Consider the following 20,946-nt stretch of genomic DNA (forward strand, 5'->3'; position numbering starts at 1 on the left):
GAGATCAGACCTGCTAGCAAAGGTCCAAGAGCAGCCCCTGAAAATGGGAATCATGCAAAAGATCAGCAACTGAGAAGCCCAGCAAAAGTCCAGCTCATGTCATGTAGATGGTCCACACTTTCCAGGATAGTAGATTTGGGAGTCCTTGCTTAGTAACTGTCCCCAAGGAGGGCAAGAAGGGGGAATGGGGCAACAAGCATGCGGTTACAGATCATGACATAAAGTGCCAGGTGGGGACAAGGTCCTTAGCTAGACTTCTGAAGGAAACCATGGACAATGAAATGCTTTTGAGAAGCATCTGGGTGGTATCCAAACATGAGAGCCATTTTTAATGTGGAGAATTACTTGAGAGCTTCAACTAGACAAGTTAATGTGTTCAAGACACATTGTTCTTTCAGATGCAGACACAACTGTAGGAAAAGGTGTAAGTCTGTGTGTCAACATACAACCCTGCATATGCAACTGTTTGAATGTTTCTGGGACCAGACAATGAGGACTATGTGTCAGCCATTCATAAGAGTGGATTTAGACTCAAAATGGATCACATTGTATTAGCAAGGAACTGGTACTCCTTGACTTACAACTGACTGCTTAATGACTGTTATAATGGATACCCCCAAAGCTATTTATGATCCAATTTTGACATTCTGTGAATTTGAGTCATAATTCAAGGACTACCTGTATGAAGCAAGGAAAGGGTTACAATTCATTTTTCATTTTATGATCCTAAGAGACAGGGGGGAAAAAGCCCTCAATTTTGCTGAGATCTTTACTAAGCCCAACCATAGTTTCTTAAAACGCAATCAAGGATGAAATTGGCAGCCATCTGGCTACTGACCTACAGATCCTGTTCCATCAATGATGGCTGTGACTGTGGAAAGAGCTTTTGCATTTCCCTGGAGGCTTTCATGAGTACCCTGAAGTGGACCCAAAAAAAAAAATGAATAAACAAATGGAAAGGAAAAATAGTGCTTGAACAGATGATGATGAGTGTGGTACATGTGCAATTTCACAGAGCTCAAAAATATCTTACATTTTATCCTCCTGATTTGTCCATGGGTGTAAACAGCTGTAGTTTACTCTTCAGGATGGCCAAAGGAATGCCTTCTGAATCCTATATGAAGGACTCAGGGCACGAAAAGTTTGCTAAGGCTGATAATTTGTTTACTATAAAGTGTAATATCTTTGTTTTTCTGTGTTTTGTCTTTTACAACTTCTAGTGACAATTGTAATTCTTGCTGCAATAAAAATCAGCCAAAAAGAAGAGTAAAGATTTTTTTTACATGAATAGTTACTATGGAGAAAGTTTGGCCAACAGGAGAATCAGAAAACCTTTCCAGAATATCTGCTGGATAGATAGAATTGCATTGAATCAGCTCTCTTCCAAGTTTCAAATTCCTTCCAAGTTTCAACTTCTATGGATTGCTTTAAGCCAAGAATTTCCATTCCCCGGAGATTCATTGAGCCAAGATGTCGTGTTTATACTGGGTGGAAAGAAATGCCTTAGCTGTGCCCAAATAAATGAACCAATGTGCTATGCATGTAAAATCTTATTCCAATGAGTGTTCAAGCACAGAAAATTTAAAGCAGATGAAGATGCAAGGTATTTATGCATAGCTATGTATATCAGGAGTCAGGGTGTTTGACATTTGATGTCAAATGAGGGATGAACTACACATTATACACATGTGAAATTTGGCTACCGTTTTAATTCACTAAATTACAGTTGTGCAAAGTATCACCTCCCTCCTGGGGAAACTGAAATAAAAATCCACAAACACACAAATGCAGGGCTGCAAAACTGCACCTGAGTGGATTAAAAGTTGTGTGTTGCCAGTGCTGACCCAGAAAGCAAGCAAAAAAGTAGCAGGAGTGAATAAAGAATAAGTTCATCCTTACCAAATCAGCTGACACAGCAGTTGTAATGAGAGCATAGGGTCCATTGACAAGGCCACCACAGATAATGAGCATGGCTAAAGAAAAAAAAAAGGAAGAGGAGGAATGTCAGCTGTACAACCTAACCAGGTTATTTTCCAGCTAAAGACAGGTAGTCCTTGACTTACGAACAAAAAGGATGTCTGGCTCAAACAATAAATATTGCTTTCCAGGTCAATGTAATGTGAGACTCAGTCCTGATTTTTTTGGGGGGAAGTTAACATGCATTTGTAGCAAAAATCTCCAGAAAGTAATGCATTCTTACCTATGGATGTACCTAGTCCATTTTGGCCAACATAGTTGTACAAAAAGAGCTGGAACCAAAATCAAAGCAACAAGTAAGAATTCATCCATAAAGAAAAACGAACACAGCATCCTTCTCAAATGGGTGGTGGCAACAGACCCTTTTTACATTGCCAGTTATTTTTGATAATACAATCCTCACAAAATATCTGGAACTCTTTGAGCTTTCCATTAATTTCAAGCAGCATGGCTTAAGGCAAGCAATTGTGGGAGTTTTGCTTCAAAACATCAAGCCAACCAAAAGTTGGACAAGGGCTTTAGGGCCTTAGCCAAAGTTGCTTGAATTGTGCTTAGCTTGTTGCACAACCCCAGCCAACTCTGGCTTATTTGGTAAAACATATGATGAGATGGAACGATTTACAAATCAGATTGCAGTGTATAAAAACTGCCAGTGAAATTCAACACTGATCAATGATCAACAAGAATACTGCATGAAGCTAACAATCTTCTTACAGTTACTCCTCCCAAAATGATACAGAAACTCATTAACCTGAAGGTGATGTGGGAATACTCACCATGGGAGCTGCCAGGATAAGCATTGCGCAGCAAGTGGTGGCCCTGCCACCAGTATAGTCTGAGATGAGACCAGCCACAATGCCCCCTGCAGGACAAAAGGGCATGGTTTCACAGTAGAAGACGCCAAAGCTAAGAGCTGGTGGGAAGGCAGGTGCTGATCCTACACTTAAGGCCAGAATTTTGTTTTCCAGGGCAGAATTTTGTTTTCCTGAGCTCCTAGACCCCTTACACAAAAACTCATTCCAGCCTTTCCTCTTCCTTCCAGCTACTTTCCGCTAGAGCTGCCAGAGCTACCTGGAGAAATGGAGTGGCAACAGAAACACAAAGAAAAGTGTAATTGCTGGCGGACATCTACTGTGTACCCAGATTTTTCCAACCAAGATTTGGTGGCACTACTTTCATTTCAGCAATCTAAATTTAAATGCATGGAAGGAGTTTGAAGTAAAAAAATGCTTCATGATCTGCAAATCACTAAAGAAGCTATCCAAAGATTGCAAATTCTCTGGGTGGAATTTGCACCCAAAATCTTCCTACCTATGCCTGCTCTAAACTGTCAACTCACAGCCCCAGCACCTCCCCTTTTCCTAGGCTCTAATGCAGAAATGAAAAGAAAGCTCTAAGGAAATCAATCCAACATACCAATAATGCCACCAACATCAAACAGAGTTGACATATCTCCAGCTTCTTTTGCACTTAAGCGAGCTGCAATAACAGAAAGGAAGAGGAATCAACGTGAATGGATGATGGTCAACAATCCATGACAGAGAACACGCTTTGTTGGGCTGTGCAATATGTAGGACTGAAAGTGGGGAAAATGTTTTGAAGTAAGCAGCCAAGTTTGACAAATTCTCTGTATGCAACCCCAACATGGTTTTTCTCTTTGGATCAGCAGCACCCACAGCTACAATGCATTACATGCATAAGAACCCAATTCCTCAAACGTTCAATTTTTAAAAACAAGATCTTCATTAACCATATTGGGAAAACTACTGTTGATAATATGAAGAGTCATGGCCATTCAACCTCGACAATAGTAAGCTGAATAAATCCCCAATTTATTTTGATCTAAAGAAGCTCTGTGTGTTCCAAAATAGTTGACTTGAAACTATTTAGCACACAAGGATTCACCTACCACCACAGCATTACTTTTCTCATGTAACATATCTAATAATATCTAATATCTAATAATATCTATTGGCTAATGTTTCACCAACCAAGGGTCACATTTAACTTGCTTATTCTGCATCCAGGGAGAGTTTAAGCAGAATAAGCAAGAGCATGCAATAATTGTGGCAGAGTCTGGAATTTTCCATGCTAGGAGAAAGACCCTGTGGGTTTTTTTTTCCCCTCCTGAATTTCTTAATCCTGATTTAGAGTTGACACAACAGCTTTCAAGGTCCTGCAGTTGTGTCATTAAATTTTGCTGGCCTGCAACTGCTGAAATTTGATGTGTTGGACAGCTATGTGTCAAAATAGTCCTTGGAAACACCATAAATCAAACTTGCTCAAGTATGTCAAAACTTCCTGGACCAGTACTGTCACTTGGGGATCAAAAGTAACTTGATCCTGACTCACCAACATTCACGATGTAGAGAGGCAACCAATAAAGAAAGGTATAGCTGACGAGTTTGGCAAACAAGAGGCAGAAGGAAAATTCAATCACTCCCTGCAATGGAGAGAGAGACAAAGAGAGAGAAATTAGTCATTAGCAAATGCTCAAAATCAGCTTGGAGGCAGAAAAAGCAAGATCTGATGTAGTACAGAAGATTAATGAGCTAACTTTCCTGATTTCCTGTTTCATCTTTCTTAAATGAAGCTTGTGAGTTTTGAATTTTTATTTGAGTAACAAAACATGGGGGAAAACCCAAACTAGTCTTGCAGGCAATTCTTTGATTCATTTATTTTTGTTAAGAGATGCTCTAATTTAGGTCAGGACAATCACAGAGGAGAAGTGATCCAACTTTTTGCCCTCCGTCACATTTAATCTTCCCTCCTCTGACCTACACTCCAGCCCAAAGAGGAATTTGCTAAGAGTGAATATCTTTCTTTTTTTTTTTTTACAACCTTGAAATCCCTTGATTCAGATTGGAGTCGGGCCGACTGAATCGAACTAGCGTTGACTGGCTGGATACTCTTCCTGATGCCTATGTGGAGTTGTCAGCAGATATTTTCTCTTTGTCCCCTGATAGAGAAACGTCTATCATTGCTTAGAAGTGGGAAGTGAGTGTCTTCACCTCGAGGCCACCATGCCACTCACTGAGAGTGAATATCTTATTTGGTTCAAAATCATCAACAGCATTGCAGTTGCTATTAGATCCACTGTACTAAAGATGCTGGCATGATCTTTTTAAATTGGTTGCCTGTTGGGATTAACTCCAAGGAAGAGCAAAATGACTGAGAGCTGAGAGTCTGTATGTGGAGAGAAAAGCTAAGCATACCCCCTGCACTTGGTTTAGACCAAAATCAAACTGTCCCCCATAGGTGTTGGTTGGGAAACCAATGAAATCCCCAGGTCATGACATCAGCACGCAATTGTTTTAACTACATCATTTGCATGATGATGTCATGACATGCTGATCTCACTTTGATGCCATTGTGGATTCTAAGTGCCATCCACAAGTTGCAAGTTGGACATCCATTCTTTTAGCCTTCTCTGCGGCCAACAGTGTTTGACAGCTCTGGTAAGGACTGCACTCACAGGTATCTTGAGGGCATCAATGAAATTGATGGCTTCTCGGTCCTCCCCAGAGTCTTTGGCATGTTCCGCCATGTCAATGATGTTTTCTTGGCTGTTGGTAGAAACATTCAGGCTCCTGTCACTGATGGAGTGTCCTGCCTCCAGACCTTTCTCATCAGAACTGGTCTCCTGTATAAAAACAAACATACATGGTAGTCTTCGAATTACAACTGTTTAGTGACTGTTTGAAGTTACAGCGGCACTGAAAAACTGACTTATGACTGTTTTTCACACTTATGACCATTGCAGCATCCCCCCTGGCCACGGGATCAAAATTGGGACACTTGGCAACTGGCATGTACTTATGACTGTTGCAGTATCCTGGGGTCGTGTGACCACATTTTGTGACAAACAAAATGTATTTATTGCCAGATAAAACTTACATGGTGAAGAGGAGGGCTGCAGTCAACATCTTCTGGATCTGAAAGACATGGAAACAAAAAGTATATTTCACTGGAAATTAACGATTTCTCCAATAGATGGTAAATTAGGGTAAATTACATGTATTAGGTACATATGGTAGATAAGGGAATGATAAATAATAAACAACAAATTCAGGTAGGGTTCGGGTGAAGTTTCCATGAATTCGGAGAGCAAAATGGACATTGCCAATGGATTCAGAGTGCATCAATATGAGGGCACTGAGTTTTTGAAGATCCATTATCTACCTTTCTTGGTAAAATACATGGGAAAATCCCATTCCACTTAGGGTTAGGGTCCGTGAATTAGGAGAGTAAAATGGACATCACCAATGGATTCGGAGCACATGGGTATGAGCAGGAGGGTGCTGACTTTTCATGCCTGCCTTACCTATGTTTCCTGGTAAAATACATATATCAAAGTAATTTTCTGGCGAAGAACGTAGTGATGTTGTTACCTGCCACTAGGTGGTGACAGCCACTTAAATAAACGTGGCCCGTGAAATAAGGCACATGAGAGGCCGGCTCCTTCCCTGAGCCGATCTCATTAGCACATCATCAAGGTATTTCTCCATGTTGATGTTATGACAATTATGGCTTGCATGATCCAAAATGTGAGGATTACTTTTCTTTAAATCTGTAGCATTTTTGTTCATTATTTTTTTTTGCAATTTGAGAAACTGATTCAGCCAATACGTTATTTACATTACATTTACAATACATTATTTACACATATTTAGACCAAGTATTATTTACCTATCATTTCTCTAGCAAAACCCCTAAAGTTTTAGTGAGATGATATTCATTTGAACTGGATTATTTGTTTTCTCCTGGGTCATACATATTAAGATATTTAGCACTGCAGACATTTCAGCTAAAAAAGGTAATTTTCAGGGGAAAATTAAGGGTTTTAACCCCATTCCACACATTTTTCACTTTGGGAATAGGGAGGAAGTTGGTTACAATACACCATCTTGGGAATCTTGACTGCTACAATTAAAAGTTACCTTTTATTCAGAAGATGCCGGACTGAAGGCAAGGAATATTAACACTACTCTGAACAGACTTTGTGACAATATCACAAAACGCCATTATGATAAAGCTTAATCTGAGCAACCTCAGCGCTCCCAGGGGGGCGCAGATATTTAAGAAAAGCACAGCAGCAAATCTTTGACCTCCAGCAACAATGCCAGGCCACGGTCACTTCCCATCACCAAACCACCAAAGCAAATTGGATTTCCTATCATGCAAAAAGTGAGTGGTTCTGTTTCATACGAGACTTACATTCAATGAGGAACAGGAAGCAGAGAACACCCATGAAGGCTATAATGATTCCAGGTACAATGAAGGACAGTCCCCATGCCTTGGAGACCCAGATGCCAGCAATCAAGGACCCCAAGATGTTCCCAACAGATGTGTGTGAATTCCAGATGCCCATGATTAAACCTCGCCTGGCAAGAAACAAAAGACATACGGTAAATTTCTGTCTTTTTTTGACTCAGTTCTCTGAGGCAGATGGGAGCCCGCACTTTTCAGCACTTTGTGGGAGTCGGTTTCGTGAAATCTCTCTGGCAGTTTGGACCAGTGCTTCAACCTACAGGTAAACTTCCCAGAATTTTTGACTGACAGCTCCCACCATCTTTTACCACTGACCATGCTGGTTGGGGCTGATGAGAACTAATGCCCCAGACATCTGGGTGGCACATATTCACATGGCATTAAATTAAATTTTTTTAAAAAGCAAAAAGTGAATTTAATTAAGTATCGTTTAATTAGTGTTCTGGCTCCAGCTCTGTCTTGATCATGTATCCTATATCCTTTATATAACATTGAAAGGCCAAATGCAGCTCTGGAGGCTGAAAAACCGGGGCAGCCTTGCAACCCATTTGAATTCAGCTTGGATTTGAGCGACCCGAGTTCAAATCACTGCCCAGCAATGACGCTTGTCAGCTGGCTTCCAATGACCAATCATCTGAAAAGCATCTCACAGAGTCACTGCAGCAGCTCTCCTTTAGGGCAGAAGCCACAGGGCCAGCATGCAAAGCATAAGAAGGCACCAGGCAATCAATCAAACCACTGTCCCATTTAACTGCGCAGGGCTGCATTTCCTGTCTGTGTGGGAACAAATCAAAGACTTCCCTTCCAGAGATATGAGATGAAGCAACCGGGATTGGAAAGCAAACAACAATCTGAGAGGCATGAAGAAACCAAACTCACTTCCCCTTTCCAAACCAGTTACCGACACACGTCACCACTGATGGCCAGCCGGTCGTCTGAGCCAAGCCATTCAGGATCTAAGAGAGGGCACGAGAGGGAAAACCAATTAACGGCTGAAGGACGTGCTTTTTACATGTATGCATTCACTCTCTCTCACACACACATCTGCAGACATCTGCAGGTAGTCCTCGAAGTACAACCACAATCCACCCCAACATTTCAGTTGCTAGGTGAGGCAGTTGATAAAAGTGAATTTGGCCCCATTTTGCAACTTCTCTTGCCACCGTTGTTAAGTGAATCACTGCAGTTATTAAGTTAGGTAGCAAGGTTATTAAGTGAATCTGGCTTGCCCATTGACTTTGCTCGTCAGACATTTGCAAAAGGTGACCGTGTGACCTTGGGACATTGCAACCGTCATAAATACGAGTCACCTGCCAAGCATCTGAATTTTGATCACAGGACCCTTGGGGATGCAGCAATGGTTGTAAGTGTGAAAAATGGTCGTAAATCACTTTTTCCAGTGCTGTTGTAACTTTGAATGGTCATTGGACAAATGGTTATAAGTCCAGGACACTGATTCTAGAGAGGGAGTTTTTTTTTTTAATCTTTTGCAAGGAAAAATACTCTAAATGTCTTGGGACAGCCGAAAGATTAACACGCAATGACAGTGTAAACCAGGGGTGTCCAACCTTGGCAACTTTAAGACTTGTGGACTTCAACTCCCAGAATTCCTCAGCCAGCTTTGCTGGCTGAGGAATTCTGGGAGTTGAAGTCCACAAGTCTTAAAGTTGCCAAGGTTGGACACCCCTGGTGTAAACTTTAAAGAAGCAAGTAAGAAGTTACTAGTGGGCCATGTCAGAGTATATTCATGAACTGGAATAGAGCTTGGTAACAAGGTCAGGCAATGAATAGGCATAGCATCTAAGCCAGCCAATGAGGACAGTTTGGAAACTGAAACTAGAAGTAGCCTAGACTGTAAACTGAAATTAGAAGTAGCCTAGGCGTGGCTCTATGTTAAGCTCTGCAACTCTGCAGCTATGTTGAGCTCTGAGTCTGTCTATTGAAGGTGAAACTGCTTCTCTCCTCTTGCTTGCCTGCTGAACTAAAGTAAAAGAGAAACTAACTTGCTACTGAAGTTACGTGCAACATGCTTCTGTTTGAGTTTGCTCCATGTTGGAGAAATCTACAACTGGTTTGTAAAATCTACTTATTATGTTTATAAAGATGTTAAAGGAAGCATCAGCCATCTGTGTTTATTTTTCTGGCGTTGAATTAACGCTGCAAAACTCTGGACTGCTAGGACTGCTCTTGGAGGAGAGCAATAAGGAAGGTGGGGAAAGCAAAGACGAAGGCAATTCCCCCCCACCCCAAATGACCCTAAATGGGAGACAGATATTCCCTCACTGGGTAGTTAAATAAGTAACCAGATGGAAAATGTGTGATTGGAAAAATGTGATCATGTGAAATCACTAGGAGAGTTTTTGGCAATGGGATGGAAAAACTTGGGACTTCTTGCTTAACAAGCTACAAAAATAGCAGGGAGCGGGACACTGTGTCACAGCCCACCAGAGCTCACAGAACGATGTTCTGGAGGGAGGGGGGGAAAGGGAAGGATGAGTGCTGTAGATGCCACTTCGATCTCCTGAAAGAAAAAGGCAAGGAGATCTAGAAAACAGGTAGAACTTTCACTTGTCTGGAAAGGGAGGTTGCTCAAGGCCTCTGCACTGGCCAGGAACTGGGTTCCTCAGGGATTTCTAGGTGGTTATCAGTCCGATGAAGCAGCCGTGGCAGATCTCGGTACAACTTTCAGGGCCTACATAGTCCCTGCTTTGTGGTGGCTGCAGCATTCTTCCTCCTCTTCCTTCTCCAACAGCTGCGGTTGAGTGACTCAGCAGGGGCTCTTTTTCCAGCAAGTGACAAACATCAAACGTCACTCCCTTTGAGCCTTTTCCTAATGCTGCCCCCTCCAAACCCCCAGCTGCTGCCTTTGTCAAGTCCTCAGTTCCTCCCTGCTTCTGGTTTCTACGCATCAATAGCAGCAGAGGCCCTTTATAAATGGACATGGCCTTCTGCGTGTGGCTGCCCTTTTTAAGTGTACAGGGTGGATGGCCTAGCCCCGTGATGGCGAACCTATGGCACATATGCCGCAGGTGGCACACAGAGCCATTTGTACAGGCACACGAGCCCCAGCCAAACTTACTTGCACTGCGCATGCATGCGCCTCCCAGCTGAAATTTTGAGGCCTTTTTCGCCCTCCCGGAGGGTCGAGAAAAGCCTCTGCGGCCTTGGAAGGCCAAAAACGAGCCTTCTGGAAATACCGGAAGTGCCAAAACGGGCCTGGTTTTCGGCCTCCCGAGGTTGTAGAGGCTTTCCTCGACCCTTTGGGAGGGCGAAAAAGGCCTCAAACAGGCCGAAAATCAGCTGGGAGGTGCACGCATGCGCAGTGCAGGTAAGTTTGGCTGGGGCTCGTGTGCCTGTACAAATGGCTTTGTGTGCCACCTGTGGCATATGTGCCATAGGTTCGCTGGGTGGGTGTTGCACGCGCGTGTGCAGGGTGCATGGCATTGTGGGTGCTAGCACACACGCACACTATCGCTTTTGGCACACCACAACAAAAAGATTCGCCATCACTGGCCTAGTCTCTGGACCAGGCCTAAAGCCATCCATCCCCTTCTTTCAGAGCTCAGTGGGGGGAAAAACTTTGCAACTCTTCCTGTTTCAAAGTTCCCCTGGAGGTAGAAGACCATTATCACCTAACAGGTCTAGGAAGCATGACTTCTCTGTTGCAGTGCCACTCCCACCCCCAAGAGATTCACCGGATCTTATTCCCCCCAAATTTAAAACCTTAGAATGATCAGGGGCTGGGAGTGGAGAGGCGCTGCCTTGGGAATGATCAGGTACAACTGTGGGGAACCCACAGCTACCTAATGGCAGAGGGCAGAAAAATAAACTCAGTAAGAATCCTTCCGACTTTATCAGGCTGCGAAAAGGGACGGCGGAAGGCCTGTACTTTCAGACTTGGCAGACTCTGTTTCATCTGGTTGTGTTTCCTGTCTGATCTACTTAGAAAGCCTTGAGTTAGGGTGGGTGGTGGGCAACTTGTAGGTTACGTAGGGTTATTTTAGAGCAGGGGTCCCCAAACTTGGCAACTTTAAGTCTTGTGGACTTCAGCATAACTGGCTGGAGAATTCTGGGAGTTGAAGTCCACAAGTCTTAAAGTTGCCAAGTTTGGAGACTCCTGTTATAGAGTTTGAAGGGGACGTGGCATCTGGAGGCTGTTTCCCCCCCCCCCCTTTGGTTTATATTTTTAAATTTTTTAAAAAAAGATTGGTAATTAATGTAGGATGCTTCCCAGAATCACAGTAGAATCGGATGGCATATAATACATAACATCAAACAGGCAGCATTTGGAGTTTTTAAGGGCGGGGGGCAGCAGGTTTTGGTCTGACTTCCTGATAGATTCAGCTACAGGGTTTGTGTTGACAGGTGGCAAAATCTGGCCCAAATCCACAGAGAGAAACAACGAGATGAAATGATGGAATGATTCATAGGAACTATTCACGGACAATAGTCTCAGGTGTAATTCAATGGAAAACTGGTTATGGAACATCAGGAGTATTTTAATTATGGGCTGCATACAAACCACGTTTCGCTACAGTTACTATCATGAATTAGACTAGGCAAAGTGAATTATTTTGTTCAAGGTCATCACCATCTTCTACTACTCAGTCATTATTTCTTCAGTTCTTTTTCTCTCTCTAAATAGAGAACATTTTTCTAGCTTCAAAAAAATCCATCAAGGAAGAAATAGAGGAGGATTCCACATTGCGCCTTTGATCACAACTTTTCATTCAATTTCAGGATTTTTTTTAATTAAAAAAAAATAAAGCGGACAGATAAACCTAGAGAAAAGCCATGGGGCCACTGCTCTCACAAACAGGAAGGTACATAGAAGGAATATTCCTGAATCGTGATTTTTAATGATAAATAAACATGGGACTAGAATGGCCAGACACCATCTGGAAACGCCTCATCTGTGAGGATTTGTCTCATGTTCACAAATGAGCCTTGGATGGAAAATCAGATTCCATCTAATTCTTTCCAGGGGCTAAATATATCTGCTTTCTGTTTGTCCAGCCTTTAATGCACGTGATTGCTACACCCACAGGCCAGAACATCTCTATGTTCCAGTTTCCTATGACACAGCAGTGAGAGGGAAAACCCACGAGAACAAAACAAAGCTGCCACCCAAGGTTCAATTAACCAAGAAGGGCAGAGAGGACATGCCTAAGAAAGCTCTGGCCCTGTCTTGGATGGTCAGAAGGTATGAAAAAACTTCAAATGAATGATAGCACTGATGGTCTTCAATCTCTGATAAGAGACATGGTTAAAAAAAGAAGTCCATGTCTTCTTGAATGCTAGACTCAGGAACCAATGGGAAATTGAAACAGGCTCTTGGTCGCTTGGGGTTTGTTTGTTTTTCCTTAATGGTAGAAGGAGGAAAAGGGATGAATGGGAAACTGAATGAAAAATGGCTCAAGATACTGGTGCACAATTTGAGTAACTCTTAGCAATAGCACTTAGACTTATATTCTGCTTTACAGTGCTTTGCAGCCCTCTTGAAGCGGTTTACAGAGTCAGCCTCTTTCCCCCAACAATCTGGGTCTTCATTTTACCCACCTTGGAAGGCTGAGTCAACCTAGAACCTGGTGAAATTTGAACTGCCAAATTGCAGGCAGCTGGCAGTCAGTAGAAGTAGCAGTACTGCACTCTAACCACTGTGCCCCTGTGCCTTGACTGAGTATGGTTGACCAGAGCCTGCCCACCCCATATAAAATGTAGAGAGAATTTGATTAGCTGGATGAGATCAATCTCCTTACCTGTACAAACACAAAGTACCATAACTGATGGATGTTCCAGAAGTAGCCCAATCCAAATAAGGCAGTAAATAAACCACTCAGCAACATGCCTCCAGAAAGGTAGTAGCGCAGAGGAAGACGCTCACCGAAAATCCCACTGTAGGAAAATAGAATAGACAGGTTGTTAAATCACAGTTTGTTATCACAGTTTCCTATCAGTGCAAAATTATAGAATCCTGGAACTGGAGGAGGTTTGAAAGTCATCAAAACTTAGCTATATGGAATTAAGTTCATGTTTCCTGCAATGCCATGATTTATTGTAACTAGGTTTATTGAAAAGCCATAGACACGTGGTTCTGACATTATTGTAAGCATTGTTTTACCAACCAAAAAAGTTGGGTTTTCCTATTAGACTAAGACACTGCATGATTTATCTGATCTTGGCTGAGTGTGATGTATGGACTGAGATACATTGACTGCAAGACAGAGATTCAGATTTTGAACCATGGGGGAATATATAGTTTCAATTGTGTCATCTTCAGAAAACCATGAACACAAGGTGAGATGTGAAGCCAGTCATCACTGGCCCCTGGTTGTGGTTGTCTCTCCACTTCTCTATGTTTTGTCCCAGAAATTCATTAGCCAAGATGATAACGTTTCTACAGGCAGGTAATTGTTACGCCACATCAAGAAGCAGATTTGGTTAAATCCAGGGGTGGGATTCAAATTTCTTAACAACTGGTTCTGTGGATGTGGCCTAATTTGTGGGTGTGGCTTGGTGGTCATGTAACTGGCTGGGCGTGGCTTGCTGACTGGGCATGGCTTGATGGTTATGTGTCTGGCTGAGCATGGCTTGTATGTAAATATTATAAATATTTATGTAAATATTGATTTTTTTTATAAAAAAACAACAACTTTTACCCAAAATCAGGCAAAGCAGGCAGGCAGATTGAGTTGCTCACAGAATCAGAGATTCATTCAGAGATCTGTCTTTCTGCAGTCGGCTACCTGAGTCTGTCACATAAAATTCGCTTGCAAGCAAACTCATAAAATTAACTCACAACATACTATGTATGTAAATATTGAATTTTTTATCAAAAAAGAGCAACTTTTGCCCAAAATCAAGCAAAGTAGGCAGGCAGATTGAGTTGCTCACAGAATCACAGATTCACTTAGAGATCTATCTATTTGTCATCGATTACCTGAGTCTGCATTGAAAAATAGAAGCTTCCTAAGGAATGTTCAGCTCTGCTTTTCGATTAGCTAGAAAGTAAGAAATCCAATGATTTCCTGCTTTCTAGCTAATCTAAATCTCCCGGCACAGCAGAACAGCTGATGGTCAGGGGAAAAAAAGGAAAAATAGCAACTTAGCAGGCAAGTTTGATGGCATGCATGCCAGGTAAGGAGTGAGTGGGCGTGGCGGGGCCAGCCAGTGGTGCAATTTGCTGGTTCTCCGGCAGGTAGAATCCCACCCCTGGTGAGAGTGCGTTTTGCATGTGTGTGTAGACCATTTCCAAAAAACCTCAGCTGTGCTGCCTGGACAGCTGACAAGCGCTATGCGCGGGTATGCAGCACTTCAAACTCCTCTTCTTTCCTGATTTTTTAACCTCAGCTGTGCCACGCAGGAAATAAAGGACAGCCAAGAGCCCAGGCAAGCCAAACAGAGCAGCAGACACCGAACCAGTTTGGTGTCTGCTGCTATTCAGAGCTACTGGTTCTACAAAACCGGGCTGAACCGGTAGCATACCACCCTTGGTTAAATCCCTTAAGGACATGCCCTAACTTTATCTGTGCTTTCTTTCTGTGTCAGGCCTAAAAGGCAAACTGTTCTGCCTTTGGGATTAAGGAATTGGCTTTGTGCACACAAGTTAAAATGGAGGGAGGGAAGGAAGGAAGGAAGGAAGGAAGGAAGGAAGGAAGGAAGGAAGGAAGGAAGGAAGGAAGGAAGGAAGGCCTCAAAGACAAAATGAAGATTAAAAAACACAACACAATTTGAACTGCAGTTGATGAGAAGGAAACTGGGTTTATTGTACACAATGCACACCTCTCTAAGCCAAACAACTTTCCCTTTAATCAGCCTACACAATTGTGATATATCAATAGCCTTCCAAATACCCTATGAAGCTCTTTAATAACCACTTAGGTGACCAAAGGGTCTGTTTAGTTCTGAGTAAACAGAATCTATCATCTTGACAAGAGTCCTGTTGACATTTCAGGCTCTCCATTAGCCGATTTCTTATCTGCCTGGCATTGTAACCCAGTTAAGGGAATTTTCTATCTCTGAACTACTTTTCTGCAGGGTGGACAAGTGGGTTGATTGTTCCTAAATGTGGCTGAAAGCTGTCATGTAATCAAACATTGTAGATATCTCCTAAGAGCACCTATTAGATCACAGGATGTTTTGAAACCATCAACTTGAGCTGCCAAGTCAGGGTGCCAAGTTGCTGACGCTCTCCATGATAAATTGTTGAAGTAATTGATTATGGAAAGGCCCTATCAGTAAAAGTCAACCAAAACCAAACCTTGATGACAAATGACGACAAAAGCAGCAGTGAAACTATCGGTAACAAACTGCCTTGCTAAAGCAAAGTCCAATGCAAATGTCTTTATGAAGGAAAACACCGCCCTGAGTGCAGAGAGGCTCCAGATCAGTGTTTCTCAACCATGGCAACTTTAGCACTGGTGGACTTCAACTCCCAGAATTCCCAGCCAACAGAGGGGACTCTATTTTTCCACACTGATTCTAATTGCAGAGAGGAACCAGATGTCCAATGAGGTCTGCAGTGGAAACCAAACCTGAGACCTATAGGTGCTGGTGGAAACTTCCTTTTCTTATTTCAGATCTTGCTTTCTTGGTTTTCCTACTCCTTACTGCTTTTCTGGGCATTGCAGAGCATAGGTCCCCCTGAAATACACACCTGATATACATCCCAATTGCATAAGCAACCAAGAAAGCGTTGTCCAGGGCTCCAAACAGTTCCTTGTAGTTATCCTGATCTGGGGAGAAAAACACAGAGTACATTGAAGGTCTTTTATCAAATAGCAAAAGAAACAATTTACAGTTTCCGAAACTTAAATAGATACAATGTTGGGGGTGGGGGGAAAACCCTAGGAACAAGGCTGGCCTCCGAAGCATTGGGGGAAAGATGGGATAGACTTCCCACGATGAAACGCATCCATAAAAAGCCCATGTGGTCCTTAGCTTTGTCTTCTAAAGTCCGATTCCCAACTGCAAGCAAACGTTTAAATAGATTTAATTTGCATCTGATTTTCCCCCACTCTGGATTCAGCAACAAACACTTTGCTGCCAAAAAACATTTGGTCAATCACCAACCTTTCTAGTTAAAAGTATTAGAAGATGAGGAGCCCTTTTTAACATTTCTGGGGCTGTAGTTTGGTTTTGTAGGATTTGTTTTCTGATTCCATATGATTACAGTATTACTTGGTTGGATGAAAATTAATAATCAATCCTCACTTCAAATCCTGCACAAGTTTAAAGCCGTGTCCAAACTGATGAGACTGACTCAAGGCCATTGCATCTAAAATGCTGAGTGAGTAGCACATGGAAGAAAGCTTCAGATTAGAATTATCTATTTGAAATGGCATGACCCTTGCAGGTAGCAATCTCCCCCTCTTTGGCCTAAAAACTCGGCAAAGCTGCTCAAATTGCTGAAAAGAGGTTAGAATAGCACAAAATTAAGTACTTGCTAATTTCCAGCCCTCCAAAGTCAAGGACACTTCAGATGACTCTCTACAATATTTTAATGAAGTCAAGATTCACATCAGTCATGGCATCAGAACCCTTGTAAGGATGGACTCTACTGGATCAGTGCTTAGGGTAGTGATAAAGGCTGCCATAAATGAACAGTCTGACTTCTGAAAAGGAGTTCTGCTACAGTCCAAAAGTTGCTAGAGAAAAACCTTAGATAAAACACAACTCCAATTTTTCAGACAGGAAGAAGAGCTTTGGAAGATGTCATGCCCCGGAATCTGATTCAGAGGAGGCCGAGCAGCTGACAGGAAGTGGGAGTGTGGCTCTGGTGGCTGTGGAAGAAATTGGGGAAGGGCAAAGTCCAGCTGGGCCACCTCCTCTTCATCCTAGGGCACACAGGGAGGAAGGGAGAAGGGAGCAACATGAGTTGTGTGGCTTATGGGGGAGGAAAGGGCCCTGATTCCCTTCATTAGCTGCAGCTGACAACACAGTTTTAAAAAGGGAAGCTGCGCGCAGCCAGCTGTTGGTAGCAAATAGTACATTTATCTGGTATCGTCGAGGCTTATCTGTGTTCCTGGCATCTTCCCAACTGTGTGTGTTTTGCTGTGCTTTCAAGTCTGCAATTCCTTCTCCTGCCCCCTCAAGTTAATTACTGCAGCGTGGTTTGTTTGGATTTTCAGTTACAGTTCGTATGTACTTTGTTTTCGGACTAAATTTCCTCCACTTAAAGGCTGTTCCTTTAAGGAGAGTTTTTCTGCAGCCGAAGGTAACCTGGACATTGGGGGCCCAGTTGGAGATAATAAAAGGACTCTTCTTGCTTATTTGACTGTATTGCCTTTGTGCCACGCCCTGAGTTATCACAGAAAATATGTTGAAAAGGCGAGATCACCCATCAAGGTGTTTTTGTTCCTTTCCACCATAGCTGGAGATGCCAGGACAGCAGGAATGAGGAAAAGATGCTCTCCCCTAAGCTACAAGTCCTCCCCATTTCACAGTACTTTGGTCTTCAGATATCTAACCTTCTTGTCCTACAGCAATTTGATGGGGTGATTGTGGGTTTGATGGCAAACAGATATCAAGAATACTTTACCAAAGGGCTTCCAATCACACCACGTGGTGCTGTTGGACGCATTGTTTGGCCTGAATCCCAGCGAAGAACAGTTATAATGCAGTTCGCTCTGATGAAAGAAAGGACAGAGAGCAGATCATCAGCACGGACATTGAATTTTAGGAATGTAAAAGGACAAATCTGTTAACAAGGAATTTATAATCTTGGGAATTGAAGAGAAATAGGGGGAGGCAATATGCACTGTAAACCGTTGGCTATTTCCTGGGAAGTAGTACTTTCTCTAGACCAGTGTTTATGAACTTTAGCAATTTTAAGATGTGTGGACTTCAACTTCCAGAATTCCCTAGCCAGCATGCTCTATTCCAGATGTCCCCAAACTTGGGAACTAGCATAGCCGGCTGGAGAATTCTGAGAGTTGAAGTCCACAAGCCTTAAAGTCCACAAGTCTCAAAGTTGCCAACCCCTGCTCTTTTCCACAGAGATTGTTGGCAAATATAGAAAAGATCTTGATCTGAATAGCCAATGGTTCTTCTCGTCCTTATATGCCTAAAAGACACTCTTCCACCCTAGGTTTTACTTATACCTACCTTTACAATGCTAATGGGTTTCCGTGAGAGATGAAAAGCAGTGTAGCACAGGAACGTTAGCACCAGAATTAATCCCCGGTACCTATGAAAAATATACATGAGGATGAGAGGAACATTACAGAAGGAGGTAAATCAATGACTACTTCATAGTAAAGTGCCTCAATTCACAGGAGTGTATAAATTGTGAGTCTTGTAGGACTTGGGCTGCCAAGTCTTAACACTTAACGGAACAGAAGTGAGAGTAAGTATGAAATATTTGTTTTCATCTTACCCAGTTCTTTGTCCTAACTCCACCTACTTGTTTTAGAGCCTGGCTTTCCATTTAAAATTGCAGCTCCTGGTCCCTTGAACGTTGTATATTGTATAAAGGACACAGACAAGATTCTCCAGAGCACCCAAGGCTTAACACCTTAACAGAGGTGCCTACAGGATTAAGGTTTACCTAGCTTCCTAAAGTCCTCCAATAGTAGGACAGCTTGGATCCAGATTCAGTATGGCTGCTTAGGGTGCAGTGATGCTCTCCAAAGCATCTCAGGCATCGTTTGCAAGTGAAATTCTAGAGTTCCTAAAAAGCAGGGGGCAAGTGATTTTTTGTTCCTATTGGGAATTGGAAACAGTTCATGTTCTAATGCCATGATGGCGAACCTAAGGCACGTGTGCCAGAAGTGCCGGCACACAGAGCCACTTCTGCCGGCATGCAAGAGGTCACCCAGAAGAGCCCCACTGTGCATGTGCATGTCCCCCCCGCCAGCCAGCTGATTGTTGGGTATCTGTCACGCATGCATGGGGGGGAGAACGCATGCAGTGTGCGGGGGGGGTTGCATGCCCATGTGCAGAGGCATGCGGTGCAGGGGGAGTCGTGTGCGCATTACATCATCGGAGCAGCACGTGCGCATGAGCGTACTTTTGGCACGTAACGTACGGTTCTAATGGCTATGCCTCTTTGTGCATCACAAGCAATGGTCAGAGTTCCATTTTAAAGACATCTATACTGACAAATATTCTTGGGGAACCTTTCTAAAGCTGACCAACCATTCAATCAACTCAGCCTTTCAACACAGGGGAACCAAAGGTCTGATTTTGCTTAAGCCAGCGCTCTACGAAATAATGATGCCCACTGCTAACAACAAAAGTGACACCATGAATCTCTGGCCCAGGCTGGCACATTCAGACAATGGGTCCTTGATTCTGCCCCCCTTGCACCCAAAAAAACACAGGCCATAAATCAACATCCCGGGTCCACCATTTACTTATACCATGCCCTGGAATGTCTTTCCTTTACAGCCATTTTTTTTTAACACAAAACAACTTATCTCAGGTTTATTTAAATCCCAGCTGGTTGAAAACCAACAAGCAACATTTATTTGAACTTTCTCAAATAAAGCCACTATGACACATATTCTTTTCCCTACTCAGCATCCTTGTTACTTCCCTTATTTGCAGTCTTGCTATCTAGAGTGACTTCCTTGCAATGGTAAAGATGTGGTAACCTTACCATGATGGGAAAAAGGGGGCATTTAAAAAAAGATTATTTTTGGAGAGTGGTAGGGATAACTAAATGTCCCTTCTTAGATGCTCTCCTTTTCCTAAGATAAAGAATCTAGAATGCTCAACCTAACCCTACAAATAGAGCTGCTCCAGAATATTTGTTGCCTTTTTGGATGGGACAGAGAGATCTGGTTTGCATTCAATTGCTTTCTTCTGCTGGATTCAGATATCAGGATTAAATGAGGATCTTTTGCCTTATCCTACACTTAGGCAAGAAAAACCAAAAGTACACATATAGACTGGGTGAAACCAGGCTTAATAACAGTAACTGTGAGAGGGATCTTGGAGTCTTAGTGGACAACCAGCTAAATATGAGCCAGTAGTGTGTGCAGCAGCAGCCAAAAAAGCTAATGCAATCCTAAATTGTATTAACAGAGGGATACAATCAAGATCAAGTGAGGTACTAATATCACTCTATAAAGCCTTAGAAAGACCACACCTAGAGTACTGCATCCAGTTTTTGTCACCACATTATAAAAAAGATGTTGAGACTCAAAGTACAGAAGAGAGCAACCAGGATGATTAGGGGACTGGAGACTAAAACATATGAAGAACGGTTACAGGAACTAGGCTTGGCTAGTCTAGTGAACAGAAGGACCAGGGGAGACATGATAGCAGCCTTCCAGTATTTGAGGAATTGCCACAGAGAGGAGGGGGTCAAGCTATTTTTTAAAGCTCCTGTAGGCCAGACAAGGAACAATGGATGCAAACCGAACAAGGAGATGTTCAACCTGGAAATAAGGAGAAATTTTCTGACAGTGAGAACAATCAACCGATGGAACAGCTTGCCCTCGGAAGTTGTGGGAGCGTCATCACTTGAGACTTTCAAGAAGAGACTGGACTGCCATTTGTCAGAAATGGTGTAGGGTCTCCTGCTTGGGTGGGGGGTTGGACTAGATGACCCCCTTCCAACTCTGATTATCTGTTAAATCCTTCCATGTAATTGAATCCATGTAAATGAGTACAAAAATTGCTTGGCAAGTAAAAAGGAAAGATTACACAGTAGGTAAGCCAATTCATCTGCCCCTTCCTATTTTCTTACAG

General features: G+C 42.8%; 1 protein-coding gene across 6 annotated transcripts in view; it reads right to left on the reverse strand.

The window, feature by feature from the left end:
- SLC37A2 (solute carrier family 37 member 2) overlaps window positions 1-20,946 on the reverse strand; it is a 39,330-nt gene that overhangs the window by 7,169 nt on the left and 11,215 nt on the right. For all 6 annotated transcript variants that reach the window (XR_015750361.1, XR_015750360.1, XM_026671414.2 and 3 more), the window contains exons 2-16: window positions 18,355-18,436; window positions 17,789-17,876; window positions 15,905-15,983; window positions 13,008-13,143; window positions 8,128-8,204; window positions 7,195-7,361; window positions 5,875-5,912; window positions 5,453-5,620; window positions 4,330-4,420; window positions 3,394-3,456; window positions 2,754-2,839; window positions 2,201-2,249; window positions 1,900-1,973; window positions 839-917; window positions 1-37 (exon numbers count right to left, since the gene is read on the reverse strand). The exon at window positions 1-37 is cut by the window's left edge and continues 61 nt beyond it. Coding sequence is in view for 4 of the 6 variants with exons in the window: in XM_026671414.2 (XP_026527199.1) it covers window positions 1-37; window positions 839-917; window positions 1,900-1,973; window positions 2,201-2,249; window positions 2,754-2,839; window positions 3,394-3,456; window positions 4,330-4,420; window positions 5,453-5,620; window positions 5,875-5,912; window positions 7,195-7,361; window positions 8,128-8,204; window positions 13,008-13,143; window positions 15,905-15,983; window positions 17,789-17,876; window positions 18,355-18,436 (1,314 nt within the window). In the remaining 2 variants the exon portion in view is untranslated. The remainder of the gene's footprint in view (window positions 38-838; window positions 918-1,899; window positions 1,974-2,200; window positions 2,250-2,753; window positions 2,840-3,393; window positions 3,457-4,329; window positions 4,421-5,452; window positions 5,621-5,874; window positions 5,913-7,194; window positions 7,362-8,127; window positions 8,205-13,007; window positions 13,144-15,904; window positions 15,984-17,788; window positions 17,877-18,354; window positions 18,437-20,946) is intronic.

Source organism: Notechis scutatus, chromosome 7 (genome assembly GCF_049901735.1).
Source record: "Notechis scutatus isolate UNSWTSFEM ecotype Mainland chromosome 7, rNotScu1.2, whole genome shotgun sequence".
NCBI lineage: Eukaryota > Metazoa > Chordata > Lepidosauria > Squamata > Elapidae > Notechis > Notechis scutatus.